The following is a 20,254-nucleotide window of genomic DNA, read 5'->3' as shown; positions in this document are numbered from 1 at the left end:
CCCAAAGATGTGGGGTGGAATCAGTGATTTCTTTTTCCTGTATAAATTTATCACCCTTTCCAAAATGATGGTTGCTGGCAACAGAGTGAACCCAACCATTCAGATGGCCAGTAAAGTTCTCATAGGTACAGGACATGGGTTTAGGAGATAAGAGGGTTACATTTCATTCCCATCACCTGCAAAGTCTCAATGAGTTCCTCTCTTTTGTTTTATTTTCCACAGAGGAACACAAAGTGGGTTACTAAGACCTCCTGCTTCAGTATCAGCTCAGCATCTTCTACTGATTTCACAATATTCACATCTGGGTTTTTGAATATTAACACGGGTTTGGTTTTCTTTGGGAATTCTAGAACTCACATCACTGGCAGAGCAGAGCCTGACACTGGACAGTTTTATATTCAGCCTATTTTTCCATCCCCAGATCTCTGAGCTTTTGGAGCAGCAGCTTTAGAAATACTGAGCATAAATCTTAAGGCAATCTACCATGAGGAGTCTTTTACACCACAGTTAATTAAAGAAGTTTAAACTGTACTTCTTCTCCTTCCTCTGGCATGGGGCCTGCTCACTAATTCAAGCAACAGATTCCCAAAATCCAGGAGGAGGGGAGCTGAAGTCTGTGTTCTCACCATTTAAATTCATTTTCCTGCTGCATGTACCTTGTAACAATCTGGCCTTTGTTGGTGCTGCACACAGATCAGATCCTCAGAGCCCATTCTTCCCCCTCTCCTTAATGTCAACCTATATAGGGGAGGTGGGGTATTTTCATTATGTAGGTGAGATTTAATGATCATTTCTGCTGACATTTCCATTGCTTTCCTGGGATGACTACTGTGAGTAAACAGTCTTTTGTTCTCCTTTTCAGCAGCCACCTCACAGACCCAGTATTCTGCTGCTGCAGTGGAAATGTAATTTATGAAAGAAGCTGGCCCTCTCTGACTCGCTGGGGTTTTCTTCCCTTCACTGGCACAGTGACTTGCCAAGTAGCTTCACATTTGCCTTGAATGCAGCTGGCAAAGCTCTGCCACCTCTACATCATGCCATGAATGCATGGAGTGATCTCACATGTACCAGTCTCTGCTTCAAAACCTGGGGGTGAATAGAGGTGATTTATGCCCAGCTCCTCTGTCAGGGGTTGCTGATTTGCAGCGGATCTGTGTAGCAGCAGCTCTTTCACTTGGCCACAGTTGTGGACCATCCAGCACTTTAGAAAAGCAAATGTGTCTTCTATTCCCCCCTGAATCCTGATTTTATTTGCAGCATCTATGTTGCACCATTAAATGAAAGAACTGATGGCAGAAGAGTACTAATAACAGCAAATGTGCTTTAAGAGATGTATGAGTTTAGTAAATCCCTCTAATAGATTATCTGTACCACGTGTTTATTTTCTGGGTTTAGGACTTTGCATATATTAGCTCTAAAATTCCTCCTGCACTTGATAACAACCATGTTTGTAACCTCCCAATGAATTTGTTGCTAACTGTTCCCAGTATATGTAATACCTACTCAAGCTGTATAGCCAATTTTTCATGAAAAGCAAAAAATGTCTGCTCTGAGTAAAAATTCAATAATCCCATATACAGACATCATTGTTTTTCATGTTAAGCATCTTTTTTAGTTCAGGAGCAATGGAATATGGGAATATTCTGCTGCTGGAGGTGACATCCCTTCAGTGAAACGTGACACTGAGGTCCTCAACTCCTCTGAAGTGTAATGACTTTGAGACATTTTGCTTATGAGAAGTCACAGGAACCCCACTGCCCTGGCCAGGCTGCAAAGTGAGGAACTATGTCCTGTCTAAACCTGAGGAACTGCATCAGGCTCCTGTTCCTGCCTGAAATTCCAGTGGCATCAGCTGCACTGTCCCACCCGTGGAGCCAACTTACACCATTAGCTCAGTAAACCTCAACTTACTGTCCTAAAACTTTGTGCAGTTCTCCTCTACTCTGGAATGACATTCCCTTAAAGTAACTGCTTGTTGGTAGAGATTAAACCACAGAGCAACAGATGCAATCTTGGGAATTCCTCACAAACACCAAGCTGTGGCATCAGGGAATAGTGAGCATTGCAACACGAAATAAAATTTCCCAAGGAAAAAAAAAATCCATAAAACTGGATGGAAGGGAAATAAATCATGTCTTTCATGAGGAGCACTCATAAAATACATTCACATGGCATCCTTGGAAGTCCTCTGCCAGAAACTCTCCCAGCCCTTAAAACGTGTCTTGTGTTCTCTGTGACCACAGCAACACGACTCTCCCACCCCTGGCTACGCCTTGAATGCTTCTCAGAATTATTTCTTATGAAAAAGACATGAAAAAAATGTTCATACATGTTTCTCATAGCCCATTTCATCCACACTGACCTGCCAGAAGTGAGTTTTGTACACAGGTAGCCACGTCCTGGCCCTGTGAGGCTGACAGGGCTGTGGAGGAATCCCCTGCCACGTGGACACACCAGTTCCACCACTACAAAGGGTTGTCATATATTTGACAACAAAATATTGCAGGAGTTCAGAAATGCAGGATCTAACCTGGAAAAAATTCCACTGCATTGCTGAATCTCTTCTTCTACCATCCCACAACTGCATTGTGCAGCCTGTTCCATGTTCTCGCCCTGCTCCATCGTGGAGCCAGGGAATTTTCTTCTCCTTTCTACTCCCACTAGGAAGGTTCTGCTTCAGATTATTCTCTTCCAATTTCATATATTTCAATCCTGAATTTAAGACAATTGTCTGTTCATCTTCCAAAATAAAAGGGATGAAGTGTATTGGTACAAAGACATTTGTATCAACCTCAGGACATGGTCTAGTGTTGGACCTGGCAGTGCTGGGTTAATGTTGGACTCCATGAACTTCAGAGGCCTTTACCAACCTTTAATGATTCTTTGACTCTACAACATTGTCCTAACCAGGACCTTGAACTTTATATCCATAAATCCATATCCATATATTGCATCCCACTTCTGTAAACCTGCAAACCTGGTCCCTAATCCCCCATTTCCCCCTCTGTGCTGGTGATGGAAGGACAAGTTTCCAGGATCACTAATTTTCGCTACTATATTTTTGAGCTCATTTTTCACTCAGTTCCAGGCCTTTCATATCCTCCCTGTAAGTATTTATTATCCCAAACCCAGACTGTTCCTCACATCAGACTAATGAACTCCCAGCTGACTGAGTCACTTCCCCTGGAGCTTTCAAACATTTGCATCAGTTGCTATTTTGCTGTAAAAACCTCCCATTTCTGTCATCCTTCCCCCAGCTCCTGATTCCCTGTTCCCAGCTCAGAGATGGGACCATATTGTCCTCCAGTTCCTCACTGGAACAGCCCTCAGTCGTGGTTGCTGAGCTGAAATGTTCTTATGACCCTTAACAGCTTTTGCTTTCCAATAAATGTTTGGAAAGCAAAAGCATCACATAATTTCTCATTCTTTATCAAATAAAATTAGCCAATATCAGAGAGATCATGCCAAATTTAACTCAGGAGTTTCTCCAAACTCACAAAGTGCCTTTTCCATCATGTCACCAAAGTGATCTGACTCCAACCAATTTTGTTTTCTCTGACAACAACCTCCTAATCCTTTATTGCCCACTACATTTTAAATTTTTAATATAATTCTAACACTATTCCATGAGCCATCCCATTACCTTTACCTTTCATGAACAGCTAATGCCTTTCAATAACTGTACTGCCCTCAGATAGCTACTCTGCCATATTTTCTGCTATTTGCTTTATCTCTCCAAATATTTTAATTCCTGTATTTTCATGATGTGCTGGCATCAGCTTACAAACAAATTGTCTCTGCCCAGATTAGTTAGAGAATTTACCAGCCTACAACTCTCATCAATATTTATGCTTTCTTCTTTAGAGAAAGAGGAAAGTATTAGAAGTGGGAGAAGAAGCACTGGGTCTAAACAAACACAAATCAGAAAAGAATTCTTATGGGTTTTATGGCGAAGGCAAAGCAAGTGCTTTACAAAGGCATTTAAAAAGCCAAGTCAAAGCAAACAATCATTTTCTGTTGTTGAGCTTTCAGCTCTCCTGAGATGGTCATCAAAAAGTTGATACTAATTTAGTCACTAACCCACCCTCTGGAGGCAAAGTGGGGCAGAAAATGCTCAAAAAGCAAAAGTAAATAATAAATGTTCTCCCAAATACTGTGTCTGGGAAAACATATACATGATCTACCCAGTTTCATTTGGATGCAGTTGGGAAGGAGTGTCAGTAGCTGCATTTGGGAGTTGATAGTCCAGGGGTCTTGTCTGAAATCCTGCATCCAGATTTGAGTTCTATCCTCAAAACCAGCAACTAAATTAAATCATTCCAGGGAGCAAATAAGAATTTTTCCTTTGAATATTCACAGAGTAACAAACAGTTCATGTTTCACCCTACATCACCTTGGGAACCAGTTCTTTCTCATTTCATTTCAGGAAACACAGTTCTCATCTTAATAGTAATGATAATAACAATAACAATAACAATAACAATAATAATAATAATAATAATAATAATAATAATTTCAACCCAGAAGTAAAGTAAACCCCTTACTTGGAACAATAAGCTCGATTTCTTCTGACATGGCAGTTCCCAGCACATTGGAAGCAAAGCAACGATATTTCCCTTGAAAATTGTTGATGATTCCTCGGTTTTGAATCACAAAAGTTCCAGAGTTGTTGGATGTAACTATCCTGGGGTCAGACGACAAATCAAATGGTTTTCCATCCTTAGTCCAGTTAAAGCTGAAAAATAAAACAAGTGTTAGGAAGGGCAGGCCCCAGAAGAGCACTATGGGACTAAATCAGTGGTAAATGTGGGTCCAAGAGTGTTTTATTGAAATAAAAGGATGTAAGAGGAGAGAGTTGAATGGTAAAACGACAACTGTGCTACTCTAACTTGGGTTGGCTCTTGGGCACATCTCTCCTTTTGGACACTTTGCCTTTGGATAACTCACTGTGCCATGAAATAGGAACACAGAGCTTAAGGCAAGGACAGCAAACAAGAGGGACCATCTGTGACAGCAGGAGCCAGCCCCTGAAAGGAGCTGGAGGTTTGCAAAGGGCTGGGTCTGGAGAAATGTTGGTGGTTTGGACTGGCAGGGGCTTTTCTCACCATCTCCCAGTGACTGGACCCAGAAGAAATGGAGATGATCCCATTGAGCTTCTCCTTGCCATTAAAACCTGTAGTTTTAATGTTACTGGGGTGTGATTTTGAAATATTTGTCACAGGTCCTGTGTCTGGACTTCTCAGATGGATTGAAATTTGGCTGCACTGATTCAAAATCTGACAGTTGGAAATTACAGTATAACATGCATTTAGTGGGAGCTGTACCTTTTTTTTTTAAGAGTATTGTTTCAAGAGAATAAATTAATGTTGACAAAACTGTGCATTTTGTCACTTCACTAGTTTTGGCAAAACTGCCTTGCTACAGCATGGAGGGAATCTGGGTTCCTATCACCTAACAGGCACTATCACATCACTTCAAGAGAACAGAAAACTTCTCATTGATGCACTGACAATCTGTGAAACAAAGGGAATTTGTTATCATGCTACAAATCCCCATTCAGAGCTCAATTAAAAGGGATCAAGTAATCTTGATATAAAGTAAAGAAAACCTTTTTAAAGTTTAAATTGTGTTGCAGAGAAAGGAGAATGGAAGGATTAAAGACTAAAAATGACATGCAAACCAGCTATTAATTTAGCCCATTCAGTGTGGAAAGTCTCAGGAGGAGCTTTTACATTCTTGTTAATCATATTTTCATTAAAAATCTTTCTCTTTTCTACACTGGTGTAAAATACATAAAGCTTATCTTTGGATATTTATTTGAATGACTCCTTACGTGTCCATTTGTAACATCACCATGGCCCTGATGATGTCAGGTACAGACAAGTTATCTGATAAAATGCAAATGTGATGTCTGAATACATGATTTAATGTGTTTGGCATTTTTAGGGTGGCTGTGGAAAAGGCAGAAGAGCAGCTGGGCTCCTTTGATTATTATTACACACCTCCTATCTTTTGCAGCACGGCCCAGACAAGGTTTTTTTAAATCATGGGGTGAACTTGGCACGTGGCAGAGAAATGGAACCTCTCCCAGCAAGAAAAAACCATGTTGATACCCACTCACAGAGTGAGGGGAAGTGATGGAGCAACAAAGACTGACTGGCCCAAGTGGAAACCCAAACCTTAACTGTGATGATGAGCAGGTTAATGTGCCCCAGCCACCCACAGCCAGGACAATGTTTGGCAAAGGTTAAAAGCAAACAGTTCCTGCTGCTCCCCCCAGCACTACTCACGTGGGATGAGGGTTTCCTCTGGCTTCACATTTAATTGTAAAGTCCTCATCAAAGGGGTAGGCAACCTGGGTGTGGGATTGCTCCGTGATTGTTGGAAGCTGTGAGACTGAGCACAAAGAGGGATCGAGTTAAATCACCAGGCAAGCAAAAGGGAGCCCCCTCGGGTCCTTCCTTGGAAAGGGACAATGTCAGGATTGCCCCATTCCTGCTAAAAGGGAACCTTGCCTTAACAAAAACATGATCATCATCTTCCTGGTATGGACAGTGCTCTCTGCTCCCCCAAACTGGTCACTGGCACTGCCCCAGTGGCCAAAGAAAGGCTTGGCTGTGCCCAGCCCAGGGGCATCACCTGCTCACGTTCAGAGCTGGGACTGTGCCACCCCTGCAGCCACAGCACGGGGCCCTGGGCTGGGGAATTTATTCACAGGGCAAGTCAATAACTGGCTTTTAATCCAGACACAGATTCACACACGTGAAGCAGCAAACTTGTATCTCCATCCTGGATAAAATTGCCAGGAAATCCATGGACTGCAAGGATGAGTTAATACCCCTCCAGGGTGCAGAGTTACCACTCACACGGTCACGCAAGGATGTTGCACCAACATTGTTGTTTTCTGAGGGAATTAAAGTGTTGCAAATGCCTGTGTAGCAGAGCCACACGAGGGAGAACACTCCCTGCAGCAGGGCTGGGGATAATGGGATCATCACATTGTTACAAACAGCCAGGAAGGGAATTAACATGCTCTCTGGTTGCTATTTGGAGTCCAGGAAGCTCAAAGCTGGAGTGAAATGTCTGATCGTATCGTGTGGTCTCAAAGCTGAACACTTTCTAAGATCACCAGCTTCACTGATCAGAAATAACTCTTTTTATTCAAATATAAAATGCTTCATTAGAGCAAATTAATGGTGATGTAAAAGCAGTGGGTGCCCAGGCAGTTTGTCCTGCATTTCACAGGCACAGTTCCACTTCTGTTTTATTGACATTCAAGGAGCTGGTGCAGAACCTTCCTGAAAAAAAACTCTCCACTTTCCAATGCAAATTGGGATAGCTTTAAAAAAAAATCTCCTCTAACCCTGCTTGGTTGCCTTCCCCTTTGCAGCCAGGGCTGTTGGCAGCTCCAGAGTGCTGACAGCTCACAGCAGCTCCACAGGATGCCCCAAAACTGGCTCATGTCCTACTCTGAGGCCACATCACTCAAAACCCTGCAAAGACCTTACATCGCTTTTCCCTTAGGTTTATTTGTTTATTTTCCCCCACCATAATTCATAAACCCCAATATTGTTGAGTTTTGCTTTGTTGAGGCTGTTTAACCACCCCCCCAAAAAAAACCCAACAAAACCCAAAACAAAATAAAGAAACAAGTGTAGTTTGCAATCCTCCTGGTCCATTTATGCTTGGAAAATGCAAAGCTCTGAGGTCTGGGCTGTGCTCCAGGCAGTGGGGTCCACGGGCTCTGCTTGGATTGTTCCCTATGAGCCTCATCCCATATTTTACACGTGTCCTGGAAGCACATGGACCGTGTAAAACAGGCAGTTTAAATGCACCACAGCCAGAGAGGGACACACGAGGTGCTCCCCAGGGGGGTACAAAGTACAAAATACCTCCCTGGGGACCAACATCCACCCTGAGCCACACACCTGCTCCTTTTCCAGGCTGGAATGGTGGGTTGCAAGACAAGAAAACAAGGATATATGTACATCAAAGAAGCTTCAGGGAGATTCAGAGCCAAAATGAGCAATTTATGTGAAGGACAAACCCAAACCCTCGGAGCTAAGCTGTGTGTTGGATGGCAAACACCAGATATATGTTATTAGACAAGTTCACCGCTACATTTAAACAGGCAAAACCAGAGTAGCTCTACTTTGTATCACACCTGAATTTCCCAAAGGCCAGGTTGTGGCAGGATTAAATTTAAAATGAAACAACTGGAAAGGAGGATTTAATATTTTTTTTCTTCAGGGGAAGTTTAAAAGGAAAAAAAGGGGATATCAAACAAAACAGCAAAGTGTACAGCAAATAACTACAACTCACCTGATAATGGTATTTCAATAGCTGCTGCCAAACTCAATACAAAGAAAAACAGGCATATGGTGATGCCTTTTGTGCTTAATAGCATCTCCATCACTCTTCTGTAAACAAGGAGTCCAACCAGAATGAGAGATACCTGGTGCTTCCTCTCACTGTTGCTTCAAATCAGACGTAGGGATGTGAAAGTGGAAGTCTGGTGAGGAGAAGAAACAACAATATTACCCTGCAAAATGAACTTGGGTCTAACAAAGTTATAAATTAAGTAAATGTTTCAGCTAAACTGCAAATTGCACTAAGTGGTCCAATTTCCTCTCCTCTCTCTCTCCATCCTTTGGTTTCAGGAATAACCCCTATTACACCTCCAACAAAAAAACCACATACCCAAAAGTACAACTCTATTATAGCACAGAAGGATAATTATTTTTTTTTTTTTAGGTTTGCAATTAAAAGTAGGGATGGTTTAAAATGCAGTATATTTGTAATCATTCCAGTTCATAAATTTTTCTAATGAGAGTTGTGTAAGTTGGAAAGTAATGTAACAGATCTAATGAGAGAAATTTGGTACACTAATGACCTTGTTCATAAATCTCATCTGTCTTTTATCTTTCATTTATGCTTAAAAAAAGGACACAATCTCATTTAGTTCATTAATAAGGACCAGAACATGAAACATTTGCTTTTCCTCCGTAATCCCAGAACTCCTATAGGTAGGTTTTACACATTCCATTAGACACCCTTAGGTTCTTCATTACAAGGCAAAAATGTCTTTTAGCTGCCAAAAGGAGACATATCCAGTGTTAATGAGCATTCAAGTGTAATTCACAGAGAAGTAAAAGGCTGGTTTAGATCAGACAGCAGGAAGAAATTGTTCCCTGTGAGGGTGGGGAGGCCCTGGCACAGGTTGCCCGGAGAAGCTGTGGTTGCTCCCTCCCTGGAAGTGTCCAAGGCCAGGTTGGACGGGGCTTGGAGCAACCTGGGCTAGTGGAAGGTGTCCCTGCCCATGGCAGGGGGTGGAACAGGATGATCTGCAAAGTCCCATCCAAACCCCAAACATTCTGTGATTCTTTGATTCTACGGATGTGGGTGCACAGAGGATTTCGTGCAGCTTCATTCACGGTATCTCAGTGAACTATGAACCACTCTAAGGTGTGTTTTGTACTTGTGCATCCTCTAACACATAATGCTAAGGGACATCAGTCCCAAGAGAATTTAGACCTCATTGTCAAGATAATTTCTCAAGAGCCATTTTTAAGACAAGCGTACTGTGCTGGAGCAAAGGAGCAACCCCAGCCCTGTGCAGCACAGTGAGCTCTGACTCCAGCCACCAAGTTCACAGGCAGAGCTGTACGACCATGGCAATCCATTTCCAGACTAAGCCTGGCTCAAACACAGCTCTTGGATCTTTGCACATCCCGCCCGGTTAATCCAGGGATCAGAAAAGCAATCCTGGGATCACCGAGGGCAGTTGGCACTGGGGGCAGGCGGGAGGTGGGACCAGGGGATGCTCGTCCTTGCCCAGCACAGCTGGAGCAGGGACAGAGCTGAGCCACAGCCCACACACACACAGGGTTTTCTCCTCACAGTTGGTTTGCTGGACCTCTCCAAAACACAGGCACAAAGCAGAGATTCCCCTTTTACCCAGCATGCTCCCTCTCGCTTCAGCTCTTGGGGTTGAGCAACAGGTTGTGCTGTGGCCCTTCCTCCAGAGTAACTTCTGTTCACACGGTCCCCAGCTCATGAAAACTTCCTGGAAAGTAAGGCCTTTGGGAGCAAAATCCTTGGATGAAGGTTGAAATTGGCCAACGAGGGGCAGGCGACAGACACCATAATCACATAAGCCTCATTTGTTTGGAAATGAGGCTAAAAACCAGATGTCTTATAAGTATCTTAGGTAGCGAGTGTTTGCTGATGGAAGAACCTGACTAATCTGCTTAGTGCTGGTTTCACAGAGGGGGGATGGTGCAGAAGGGCACTGGAGGGGACAGAGACCCTCTGGCTTTGCTGTCACCCCCAGGCTGTGCCCGAGTGCAAATCAGGCAGAATGAGGCAGCACCAGCAGGTTCTGTTTTGTGCCAGTCGTTATTTCCCGCAGTTTGAGTTCTCCTGGCTCTAACTGGTGAGTAATGGACCTTTCCAACCCCCAGCCTGCTAAAAGCTGGGCTGTGTGACAGCCTGGGGGGCACCCAGGACACGGAGCAGCCCCACCTGATGGCTGCTGTCACCGCAGGACAGGGCTCCCACCCTCCCTCACCTGATCCTGGCAGACACTCAGCTCCAGATCTGTGTCAGCCACAGCAAAACAGATGCTCTGACAGCAAACCCTCTGGACACAGAATTGCAATTTAGGCTCATAAAAATCTGACCAGTGTTGCTGCCTGCAGATGGTACATCCATGGCAGTGAAATCCTCCTCTCCCCCATCTGCTGACAGCTCTGGGGACCCGAGCAGGCAGGTCAGGATGCCAACCAGAGGCAGGAGAGCTGGGATTCCAGGAGGTGTGCAGCCAGCTAAGGTCACAGGCTGAGCAGCAGCAAGTTTCTTTTTATATCAATGTTACAAAGCATCGTGTAGATTCAGATTAAATTCAAGGAAGAAACCAGGAACACAACTCGATTCTTTACCCAAACCCATCAGCTCACACCTTTTCTTTTTCTCTTTTTTTTTTTTTTTTTTTAAATAAAGTGACAGAGCAAAGCAGAAACATTCCAAATAAGCAGGATATCCTTTATCCTGTGGTACAGCATGACTTGCCTCTGCAGGCTGCTGTAATTAGTCGGCCTGTCTAGCGCCTCGCTCCTCTTCCCTGGCTGGAATACTAATGCAGGGGCTGACAGCACCAGCATTGGGAAGCAGCCAGCACAGGGGGACTGGTGCTGCTGGACTTGTGCACAGCCAGAGGATACTTCCAAAAGCCACTCAGAAATCTCCCTGCACTGTGTTTTACCTTGGCTGGTTTATTCTGGAGTGGATTCCCCAAGACGCAGCCCCGGTGTGAGAGGAACTAAGCGAGAGGAATTAAGCCCCTCCATCTTTGTGGAGGTGTTTGCCTGGTGATAACTATCCAGCAAGATAAGCCTCCTGTTCCAATGTCATGTATATGATCCCTAACGGAGCAGCAGAGGTGCTGTCTGGGCTGACAGCAGGTTTTATGGAATGCCAGCCCTTTATGCACATCTCCCCCAGTCTCTGCTGCACCCTGTGCTGGACAATGCTGGTCCTCAGCACGTGGACAGGTGAGACTCATCCTCCCAGCAGAGACCTGTGCCAAGCTATTAACCTCATTTAAGGTGACTATAGACAGGGCTGCCAAGCTGTAGGTGTTTAGGATGGCTTTAGGTGTTTAGGATGGCTGTCACGCCCTTGGCTGTCCCACCGAGCCTCAGGCCCACAGCTCAGCTGAAACTGCAGAGATCCTGATTAAATCACCAACCTCCCCTCTCATCTCCAGCACCCAAACAACCCCGAGTCCCTTCCTAAACGAGCCATATCAGACATCCTCCATCAGATGCCCAGACATCCATCCATCCATCCAGACAGCCCATCCATCCCGGCTTCAAACACAGCTTCATACCCAAACTTCAGGCAGCACAGTCCTTCCCTCCTGTGATGATTAAAACTCCAGCCCAAAATTTCTCATCTTGTGCCAGTTCCTAGCAAACGAACAATTTAGTTGCTTAAGTAATTTGGAGAAATAAATGAGGGAGCTGTGCAGGCACTTGGCAGCTGTGGGCAGGTTTCGGTCTCGCTGGTGCCAAAGCACAGCTCTGTCCTCGGGGGTGGGGAAGTGCCAGAGAGCACCTTGCAAAATCCTACCTTGGTAAAACATCAGCCCTGCTCTGAGGCAGTGTGGGGTCAGGCCCAGAGCTCCTGCTTTCCATGGAATCACTGCATGGTTTGGGTTGGAAGGGACCTTAAAGCCCATCGAGTCCCACCCCGTGCCATGGGCAGGGACACCTTCCATTAGCCCGGGTTGCTCCAACCCCGTCCAACCTGGCCTTGGACACCTTGTGGATGTGGGGCAGTCACAACCTCTCTGAGCAGCCTGTGCCAGTCCCTCACCATCCTCACAGGGAAGAATATCTTCCCAACATCCAATCCAACCCTGCCCCCTGTCAGTGTGAAGCCATTACCCCTTGTCCCGTCACAACAAGGGGTTGGGAAAAGCCCCTCTCCAGCCTTCCTGTGAGCCCCCTTCAGGTACTGTCAGGCTATGAGGTCTCCCCAAAGCCTTCTCTTCCCCTTTTCTCCAGGAATTCCACCTCCTCCTTTGTCCTCACAAGGAGCTGGCTCCAGCATCCCTTGGACCAGGGAGGGGGGCACCAGATTGCCACAGAAAACCTCTCTTCTACCCAACAAATGAACACGTATCGATGCAACAAATGTCACACTCACAACCCCTCCTCTCCCTTTTGCTTCCCCCCCTCCTCCCTCCATTTCTATCCTTCTATTTGCTTTTCTCTGCCTCAGGCTTAAGTCAAGTAATTTGAATTCACTGCAAATACTTATCTGTAGTTCCTTACCTGCAATTCATTATTTACTGTGCTGTTCAGTTAATAGTAAATACTGATTGCTCTAAGGACAGCTCATTTGTTTGTTTAATGAGCTGCCTTTAACTTACACTGAGCAAATCTTTCAAAATATCTGTTTTTTCCAAGGAGCAATGCAGTTCCAGAATCTTTTATTATACCCCCTCGCTTCCACAAGGATGTAATAAAAATATTGGACAACCAAACAAGAAAAAAATTAAATTTCCATTTATCTCATCAACCTAGTGAAAAATTTTCCCTTCGTGTAATTACTGCATTAAAATTGCTCATAAATAGTAGCAGGATGACAGCCAAAATTCCCAGATTACTGGTCTACTGCTTCCAAGAGAAATTATATTGCACTACTAAATATGGCATCTACCTCAGCTGTTTGGTTCCCTCTTCAAATATGTAAGGTTTGGTTCTTGTTTAAGTCCTGTACAGCACAAATATTCAGGAAGGCACTGGATTCCCACAGCTTAACACTGGGACATCTCTGGGCTAAGTTTTTCATTAGCTAGAACTGGGTTTAATTTCTCAGTGACTTGTAACTGACAGGATTTTTAAATAAAAAGCCATTTGCAATTAGAAATTACAGCCTTCTGTATGGTCACAGTTACAGATAAAACAGAAAAGCACTTGGGAAAAAAAATTGCTTTCTGGTATAAGAAATAAAAATTGGGTTGTTTAATGATACCACATGGAACCACAAAGGTTGAATAAGACAAGTTCAGTGAGTATATAATATAGGAGCTTAATTAAGTCCTCTCACTTTCTCAACTACAGTCCCACGGTTGGGGTTCAGCTTGTAGAGCACCAGTGCTCCAGAAGTGTTGCCTCCATCTCCATCCCTGCACAGGGTCAGCCTGGACCTGGAGGCTCCAACCCATGTAACCCCTTCATCCCTACCACCTCTGGAGATGCAGGAATGTTCCACCTGCAGCTCCCAGAACAGGTTCCCTGGGATACAGGCAGAGCCCCAGGAAGCACATGGAATTAATCACCCCTGTGCTTTTCCATGCCACGAGTAGCTCCCTACTTCACTAATTAGCTGGGAAAGGCTGAGATTTATACCAGTGAAACCCTAAATGTAGTGCTCCAGCAACACTATTTGTGCAGCTCTAGAGGGTTTTTTTTTTCCCCTACAAACCCCCCACGTGCAGAGTCACTCAAGTGTTTGGAAAAGATGAGAGGGAATATTCATAAGGCCCCATCATTTCACTTCAGGTGTCAGTGTTACACACAGCTTTTCCCCTAAAAGCTTTTTGACATCCCAGTGCTAGTGGCAGGGAGAAGATAACCTTCACTTGACTCTGTCCCAATCACCTATTTTGGGATGTTGTCAGTTCTTAAAAAAGCAGCCCATGATGCAAATGCTGGAAGTGATTAAGATAATCACCCAAATGAGAAAGTTGTTCTTCCTTCCGTGGCAAAATATTTCCAAATAGACAGTAGCACAAAGCTGGAGTGGAGATATTTTTTTTAGATGCAATTCCACTCTCAGGAGGTTTAGTGAGAAAAGTCTATGTATTATTTATCCTGCCAAGGACTTCACAAACCTTATTGGACAGCACATCTAAAGTAAAAGTTCTCAGTGTAGTTAAAAAACTTCAGCATTATTTCCCAAAATTTATATATTTCAAATATAATTGCAACTATTATTCCTTCCCAATTTTGTAATCCATCAGTCTTTCAGTTTCCCAAACCACAAAACCACTCTAAAAATGTGATGGAGTGAATATAATTAATAAAGAAACATGTAGCAAAGGCCGTGAAATGTAGCACAAGCAGCAGTAAAACATTCACTTCAATAAACAGTATATTAGAATTAATATCCCTAGGACAAGGTTACTTAGGATCTGGAGGGTCTTGCTGCCAAAGAACGTGAGGTCTTCAGCTTTTCCTGAAAATGTAAATAAATGGATTTGCTACTGTCATGTTACCAATATGATTCCTGCCAATTAGATTATCTGAATAATTTTTTCCCCTTGTTTTTTTGCTTACCCCTTCCAACATGCACCATGAGATAGCTCCTTTCAAGTCAGCAAGAGTTTGAATTTGGGGTTTGGTTTTTAAAACAGCAATGTTTCCGGAAATACACGGTATTCAAACTTAATGAGTAATTTAGAATCACAGAATCACAGAATGGTGTGGGTTTGAAGGGACCTTAAAGCCCATCCAGTTCCACCCCCTGCCATGGGCAGGGACACCTTCCACTAGCCCAGGTTGCTCCAAGACCCATCCAACCTGGCCTTGGACACTTCCAGGGATCCAGGGGCAGCCACAGCTTCTCTGGGCAACCTGTGCCAGGGCCTCCCCACCCTCACAGGGAACAATTTCTTCAATACCCATTTTGATCTCTCTGCTCAACCCATCCAATGTTAACTGGAATTGACTGAGCCCACCAGAGGATCATTTAACTTAAATAAAACTCCCCAATTCTGCATTTCCTTCCTGTGAAAATCTGCGTGAGCAACTTTAAGACCTGGAACATTTGACAAAACCACCAACTTAATTTAAGTTACACAACTGCTGAAAACAAAATTCACTTTTGCAACTCTGGATATTCACAATAGAAACCTACTCAGAAAATCACAGCCCTGCAAAGATGATGAGGAGCCCCAGGTTTGCCAGCGGATCATCAGATCCACTCTGCTGGAACCTCAAAAAGCCTCTGAGCAGCACTTGTAATAAAGACTCACAAGAAAATCCAGCCTGGAAATCAATACCTGGTTTAGCCTCTTCATAACCAATGAAATAAAACCTCACTGTGGATGGCACTTGCTGCTGATGGAAACCTCATTATACTTTAGTTGTGGCATCACTGACACAGCACTTACAAGTAAATTGAGATAACCATTGCTGTGGTTATTTGTACCATTAGAACACACAACCCTGAGTGCCCTGCAGCCAAATCCCACCATTAGGGATGTTCTTAAACATGTGAGTAAATACAAATATCTGTATTGATTTAAAGAGAAGAACAGCAGGACACCAGGTGACCCCAAAGTGGCTCTGGCTCAGCCCTTCTGATGGGACAGGCATGGATAAGCATCAGAGGGGGTGCAGGAGAACAGACACTCTCCCATCTCCTACTGCTTGGGGACTTTCTGAGCCAGATGCTGCAGCCAACCTCTAGTCTGTAACAGCTACCAACGGGCCTCTCTTCCACCCATTTAAGTACTTTTTTCTTTTTACTGAGTTGATGAAATATTTGACCTCCATCAACTGAATTAAGGAGTCCCTCAATATGTATTAACACGTAAGTGTTAAATTTACTGCTCAATAATCTCACTGCCTCTTCCCAGCTCTCTACAGGTCTCCCCCCTTGGCATCAGTTCTGATTGTGCAATTCCTTGTATCCCCCCTTTGCAGTCCCACTGCCAAACTGAGCCCCCCCAGAGCAGCAGCTCAACCAGAGCACTGGGGTGTGTTCTGGGGTAACTCAGCTGCCCAGTTTGGTCCCAGGTCCTGTTTCCCTGCCCGTCCTCACTGCAGGTACAACTATTCCTCCCCAATTCACTTTTGGACTGGGTTAACTGGGCACCTCTGAGCAGTGGGAGCTCTGGGCCACTACAGCAGCTCCTGGAACAGAGGAGGTCAGGTCTCTAGACACAAACCTAATCTTTCCTTGAGAGGGAACCAATCCATATCTTTACATTCATCTTCTATCCTTCTTCCAGTTCTACTGGGGCACCAATCTCTCTTTCAGGGGAAAATGTGGATTTAATGTAGTGTATCTGAGGTGTATATACCACATCCTGCAGCATAAATTGCTGGTGTAAATGTTCTGCAGACTCCTGAGAAATCTACAAGTGTTTAATTAGCAAGTTTTAAAGGCATTTAAAGTGGAATTAAAAATACCATGTTGAAATTTTAGACTATGTTCCTTCATTGCACTACGAAGTGTACTTTGCATGATTCTTGTACAAGTCACCATAAAATAAGGTTTATATATGCACATTTACAGATGTAAGAGCAGCCTAATCCCCCCCACGTGTGTCTGCTTTATCTCCTTCACTCAAAGGTATGGCCATGCATTCATTCATTTTTTGTTAACCAATGAAACCAGAGGGATTATTCCAGCACAAGGAGATAACGCTGTAGCAGAGGAATGTCGTGACCTACAAACACACAGTGACCATCACTGGTAACAAACTAGCCCAGATCTGAGCTCTGCAGATCCACCTGAAAGCACAGTAGCCTGTTAAAAATTCTGCTGCTGTCTGAGGCTTTTGCCACTCTGTATTTCCTCGAGATACTACGTCTCCTACACGAGCTTACCACGTTTCTGGCTGAAACTAGTTTTACATTAATTGAAATTTTGAACAGCCATTAGCATTTCAGCTCATAGGTCAAGCATGAAGCACAAACCAAAGGACAGCAGCAAGTGGGCTGGGTGAGTGGGGGTGAGGACGTGTCAGGCAGGCACAAAGGAAAGGAAAGCAGGTTGCAGTTGGTGTTGAGATGAGGCTGTTCATGACAGCTCTGCTACGGAGGAGATGCAAATTCTCCTCAATTTCAGAATGGATTTGCAGCAGAGGCGCTCGCTTCTTTTGTGCACTCATTCTCCCTCTTTCAAAACACGGAATAATAGGAAAATCATGAGCTTTCTCACGTTAATACAAACAAACACGAGTTATAGTGAAGCAACATCTCCTCGGAGCAGCCCTGCCTCACCTTGAAGCCTCTCCCGCAGCCCAGCGCAGCCTGAGCCATTCCAGCTCCATCCCTGGGCAGACACAAAGCCAGGCAGAGCCCTGTTGACTTGGAAATGCGGGCAGGGATGTGCCAGGCACAGCTCCTCGCGGGCCTGCAGGCTGAGGGGATTGTTCAGTCAGCAGAAAGCTCAGGGGGAACAGCACAGAACAGCCCAGAGCTCCTCGGGAATTTGCCCCGGGAGGAATCCTGCGCTCCGGCAGGTGGGAAAGGAGGGGGAGAAAACCACACATCCAGCCCCTAATGGGCTCCAGTGGAGAGTGCAGGGTGATCGTGGTGCAGGAGCGATCCCCGTGCCAGGAAAACCACCCCACAATGACAAAAACCACTGCAGGGCTGCGAGGGCTCCCCTCGGTGTCAGTGATTCTCACAGCACGGGCTGGTGTTTACTGCAGAGCTCCCTGCGCTAGAAATGAGGTGACAACACGAACAGAGGGGAAAATGGTATTTAATTGCAAATGAATTACCCCTATAAACAGGAGAAAACAGCTATTATTCCCACCTGATCTGCTAAGGATCATCTGTTCCTGCTGCGCCGCAGACAGGTGAGCTCATTCACAACCTACAACACTGGCAGTGCTGTCAAACACCAAAAATCCTAAATCTGAGCTCACTCCTTCATCCATGCCATGCACCATGAACACTCACAGTGATTCTCAGCGCCTCGTGGACTCAGGGGATGCTCAGTGCATTCCCAAGACCCCAAGTGAAAAACCCTGGCAAGCTTCACACATAAAACCCTAACTCCCCAAGAAAACTAACAGCAAAACTGAGGCAAATCTCCACTCTCAGTTTTATCTGTGTATCTCAGCACAATGGCACTACAAGGCAGTGAGAGGCACTGGGACACTGCGTGTTTCTAATTTAAATTGCAGCCAGTGACTCGTGACCACGGAGGGATTCACAGCGAGCAGCCTGTGTACTTTCTGTCTTCCTCAGGTTTTTCCTCCTTCACTGTAATAAGAGAGATTAGCTCTCTCAGCTTTGTGGAGGATCTCCCCAGGCTTGCTTTTCCCACTAAGTCGAGGCAATTGAGCTTCCAACATTTTCCACGTTACCAGAGATACAAAAGATTACTTTAAAAAAAAATAAGTAAAAATTAAGTCCAATGTAGTGATTTAACCACAGACACTGAATGAAAGCATTTAAGGGCACAAGTTAAACACCGTCCACATCACTCTGAAACCCTGACATGCCTGGATGGGGAGCATCTCTTCTCAGAATGGGAATCTTGGTTTGATTCTACAGCAGGATCCACACTTATGTGTGATTTACAGTCTATCAAGGAAATACCACCAGAGGAATTGATTTAGGGCAATAATAGTAGAATTTGGCCCAGTTTGTACATTAGGAAGTCAAGAGCAAACAGGATAGCATCAGAGACATGGATACTTCATCCTTATCCTGCATTTCCAACTTCCCTTATGTTTACCTGGAATCTACAATCATTTTCTTCTTCCACAAAGAACTTCACAGCTAAATAAAACCCCCAACAAGCTTAAAGAAAAACACACATTCAGAAGCTCAGCCTACACAGGTGAGACAATCTTGTTTCACCTGTATTTTTTAGGAGCCTTTACAATCCCAGCCCAGGCTCATGAGAAACGGATGGGACAAGTTTTTGTCAGGATCTCCAGGGAGAAAAGTGTTCACAATCATCCTGGAAGTGCCTGAGACATTCCTCCAAGCAGCATAATGCTGCAATTTATCTGGCCATCATTTTTTTTCCAATAGCTCCTGTTAATGAAAATGTTTTGTGCCCAGGCTTTCAGGGGAGTTGTTGATAAGGTGAGGATTATTTCTGAGCACAGCAGCAGTTTTCTGCACTCACTCAGGTAGTTTTACCATTGTGGGAGAAAAGCATCATTCAAAATGCTCCAAATCCCAATGATTTTCTTGCTGCAACAGTTGCTTTTCTCTGTTAATGCCTTTTTTCAGGGCACTGAATCAAAACATCCATCAGCTGCACTGAAGACAGCTGACAATATATTGGATATATATCTACTGTAGCTGTGAAAGAAAGGGAAAAGATTTTGTAATTCTGTTTTTCTCTCCTCTGGATCCACATTCATCATCCCTTTCACTACCTGCAAGATGCAGAAAGGCAGTTGTCAGTGGCTGCATTATTTTCAGGTGATCACAGGAGAGGTTTCATCACACAGATCACAAACACACACAGTGTATTTTAAGGCACAGTTGATCTTTAGGAATACAATTGAACTCCAACTATGTGCCTGAACAGAGAACAATGAGGAAGCAACAGATGCAGCAAAACACACTATCCAAAAAGCCTAAAAGCCTGGAAAAATACACCTATTTCCTAAGTTCCCGGAGAAAAATCTTTTGAAGGAAATTGGGCAAATCTAAGTCCATTCCCTCAGCTAGTGGAGGGCTGGTAAAGTATCTCCTGAGCCAGGCAAGGAGGTTTAGAAACAATTCAGAGGCAGTGCCCACTAACTACACAAGGGTAATTTAGATCATCACTTTTCCTTTCTCTTTACTTTTGGTGTTTTCTTTCCATGGCAACAGCAGAACACAGCCACCTAAGTCCCACCATCAAATATTAAGTCCTTGTTTCGAAGCTGGAGCTGCTGCTGGTTCCCCATGAGGTGACTTTATGAACACTGAACACAAACCCACCATATCTTCCCTGCTTTGACAAAAACCCCAACTCCACCTTGCTAGAAATT

At 44.4% G+C, this 20,254-nt stretch overlaps 1 protein-coding gene across 12 annotated transcripts in view; it reads right to left on the bottom strand.

Annotated features, from left to right (window-relative positions):
• Nucleotides 1-20,254, bottom strand: part of CHL1 (cell adhesion molecule L1 like) — a 137,072-nt gene that overhangs the window by 51,770 nt on the left and 65,048 nt on the right. For all 12 annotated transcript variants that reach the window (XM_027700427.1, XM_027700431.1, XM_027700429.1 and 9 more), the window contains 3 exons: nucleotides 8,323-8,512; nucleotides 6,291-6,396; nucleotides 4,545-4,735 (listed from right to left, as the gene is read on the bottom strand). In XM_027700427.1, the coding sequence (XP_027556228.1) occupies nucleotides 4,545-4,735; nucleotides 6,291-6,396; nucleotides 8,323-8,413 (388 nt within the window). In that variant the 5' untranslated portion in view covers nucleotides 8,414-8,512. The remainder of the gene's footprint in view (nucleotides 1-4,544; nucleotides 4,736-6,290; nucleotides 6,397-8,322; nucleotides 8,513-20,254) is intronic.

Source organism: Neopelma chrysocephalum, unplaced genomic scaffold, assembly GCF_003984885.1.
Source record: "Neopelma chrysocephalum unplaced genomic scaffold, ASM398488v2 Primary Assembly neopelma1_147, whole genome shotgun sequence".
NCBI lineage: Eukaryota > Metazoa > Chordata > Aves > Passeriformes > Pipridae > Neopelma > Neopelma chrysocephalum.
The sequence above is the reverse complement of the archived record's forward strand: the minus strand, read 5'-3'. Positions and strand labels throughout refer to the sequence as shown.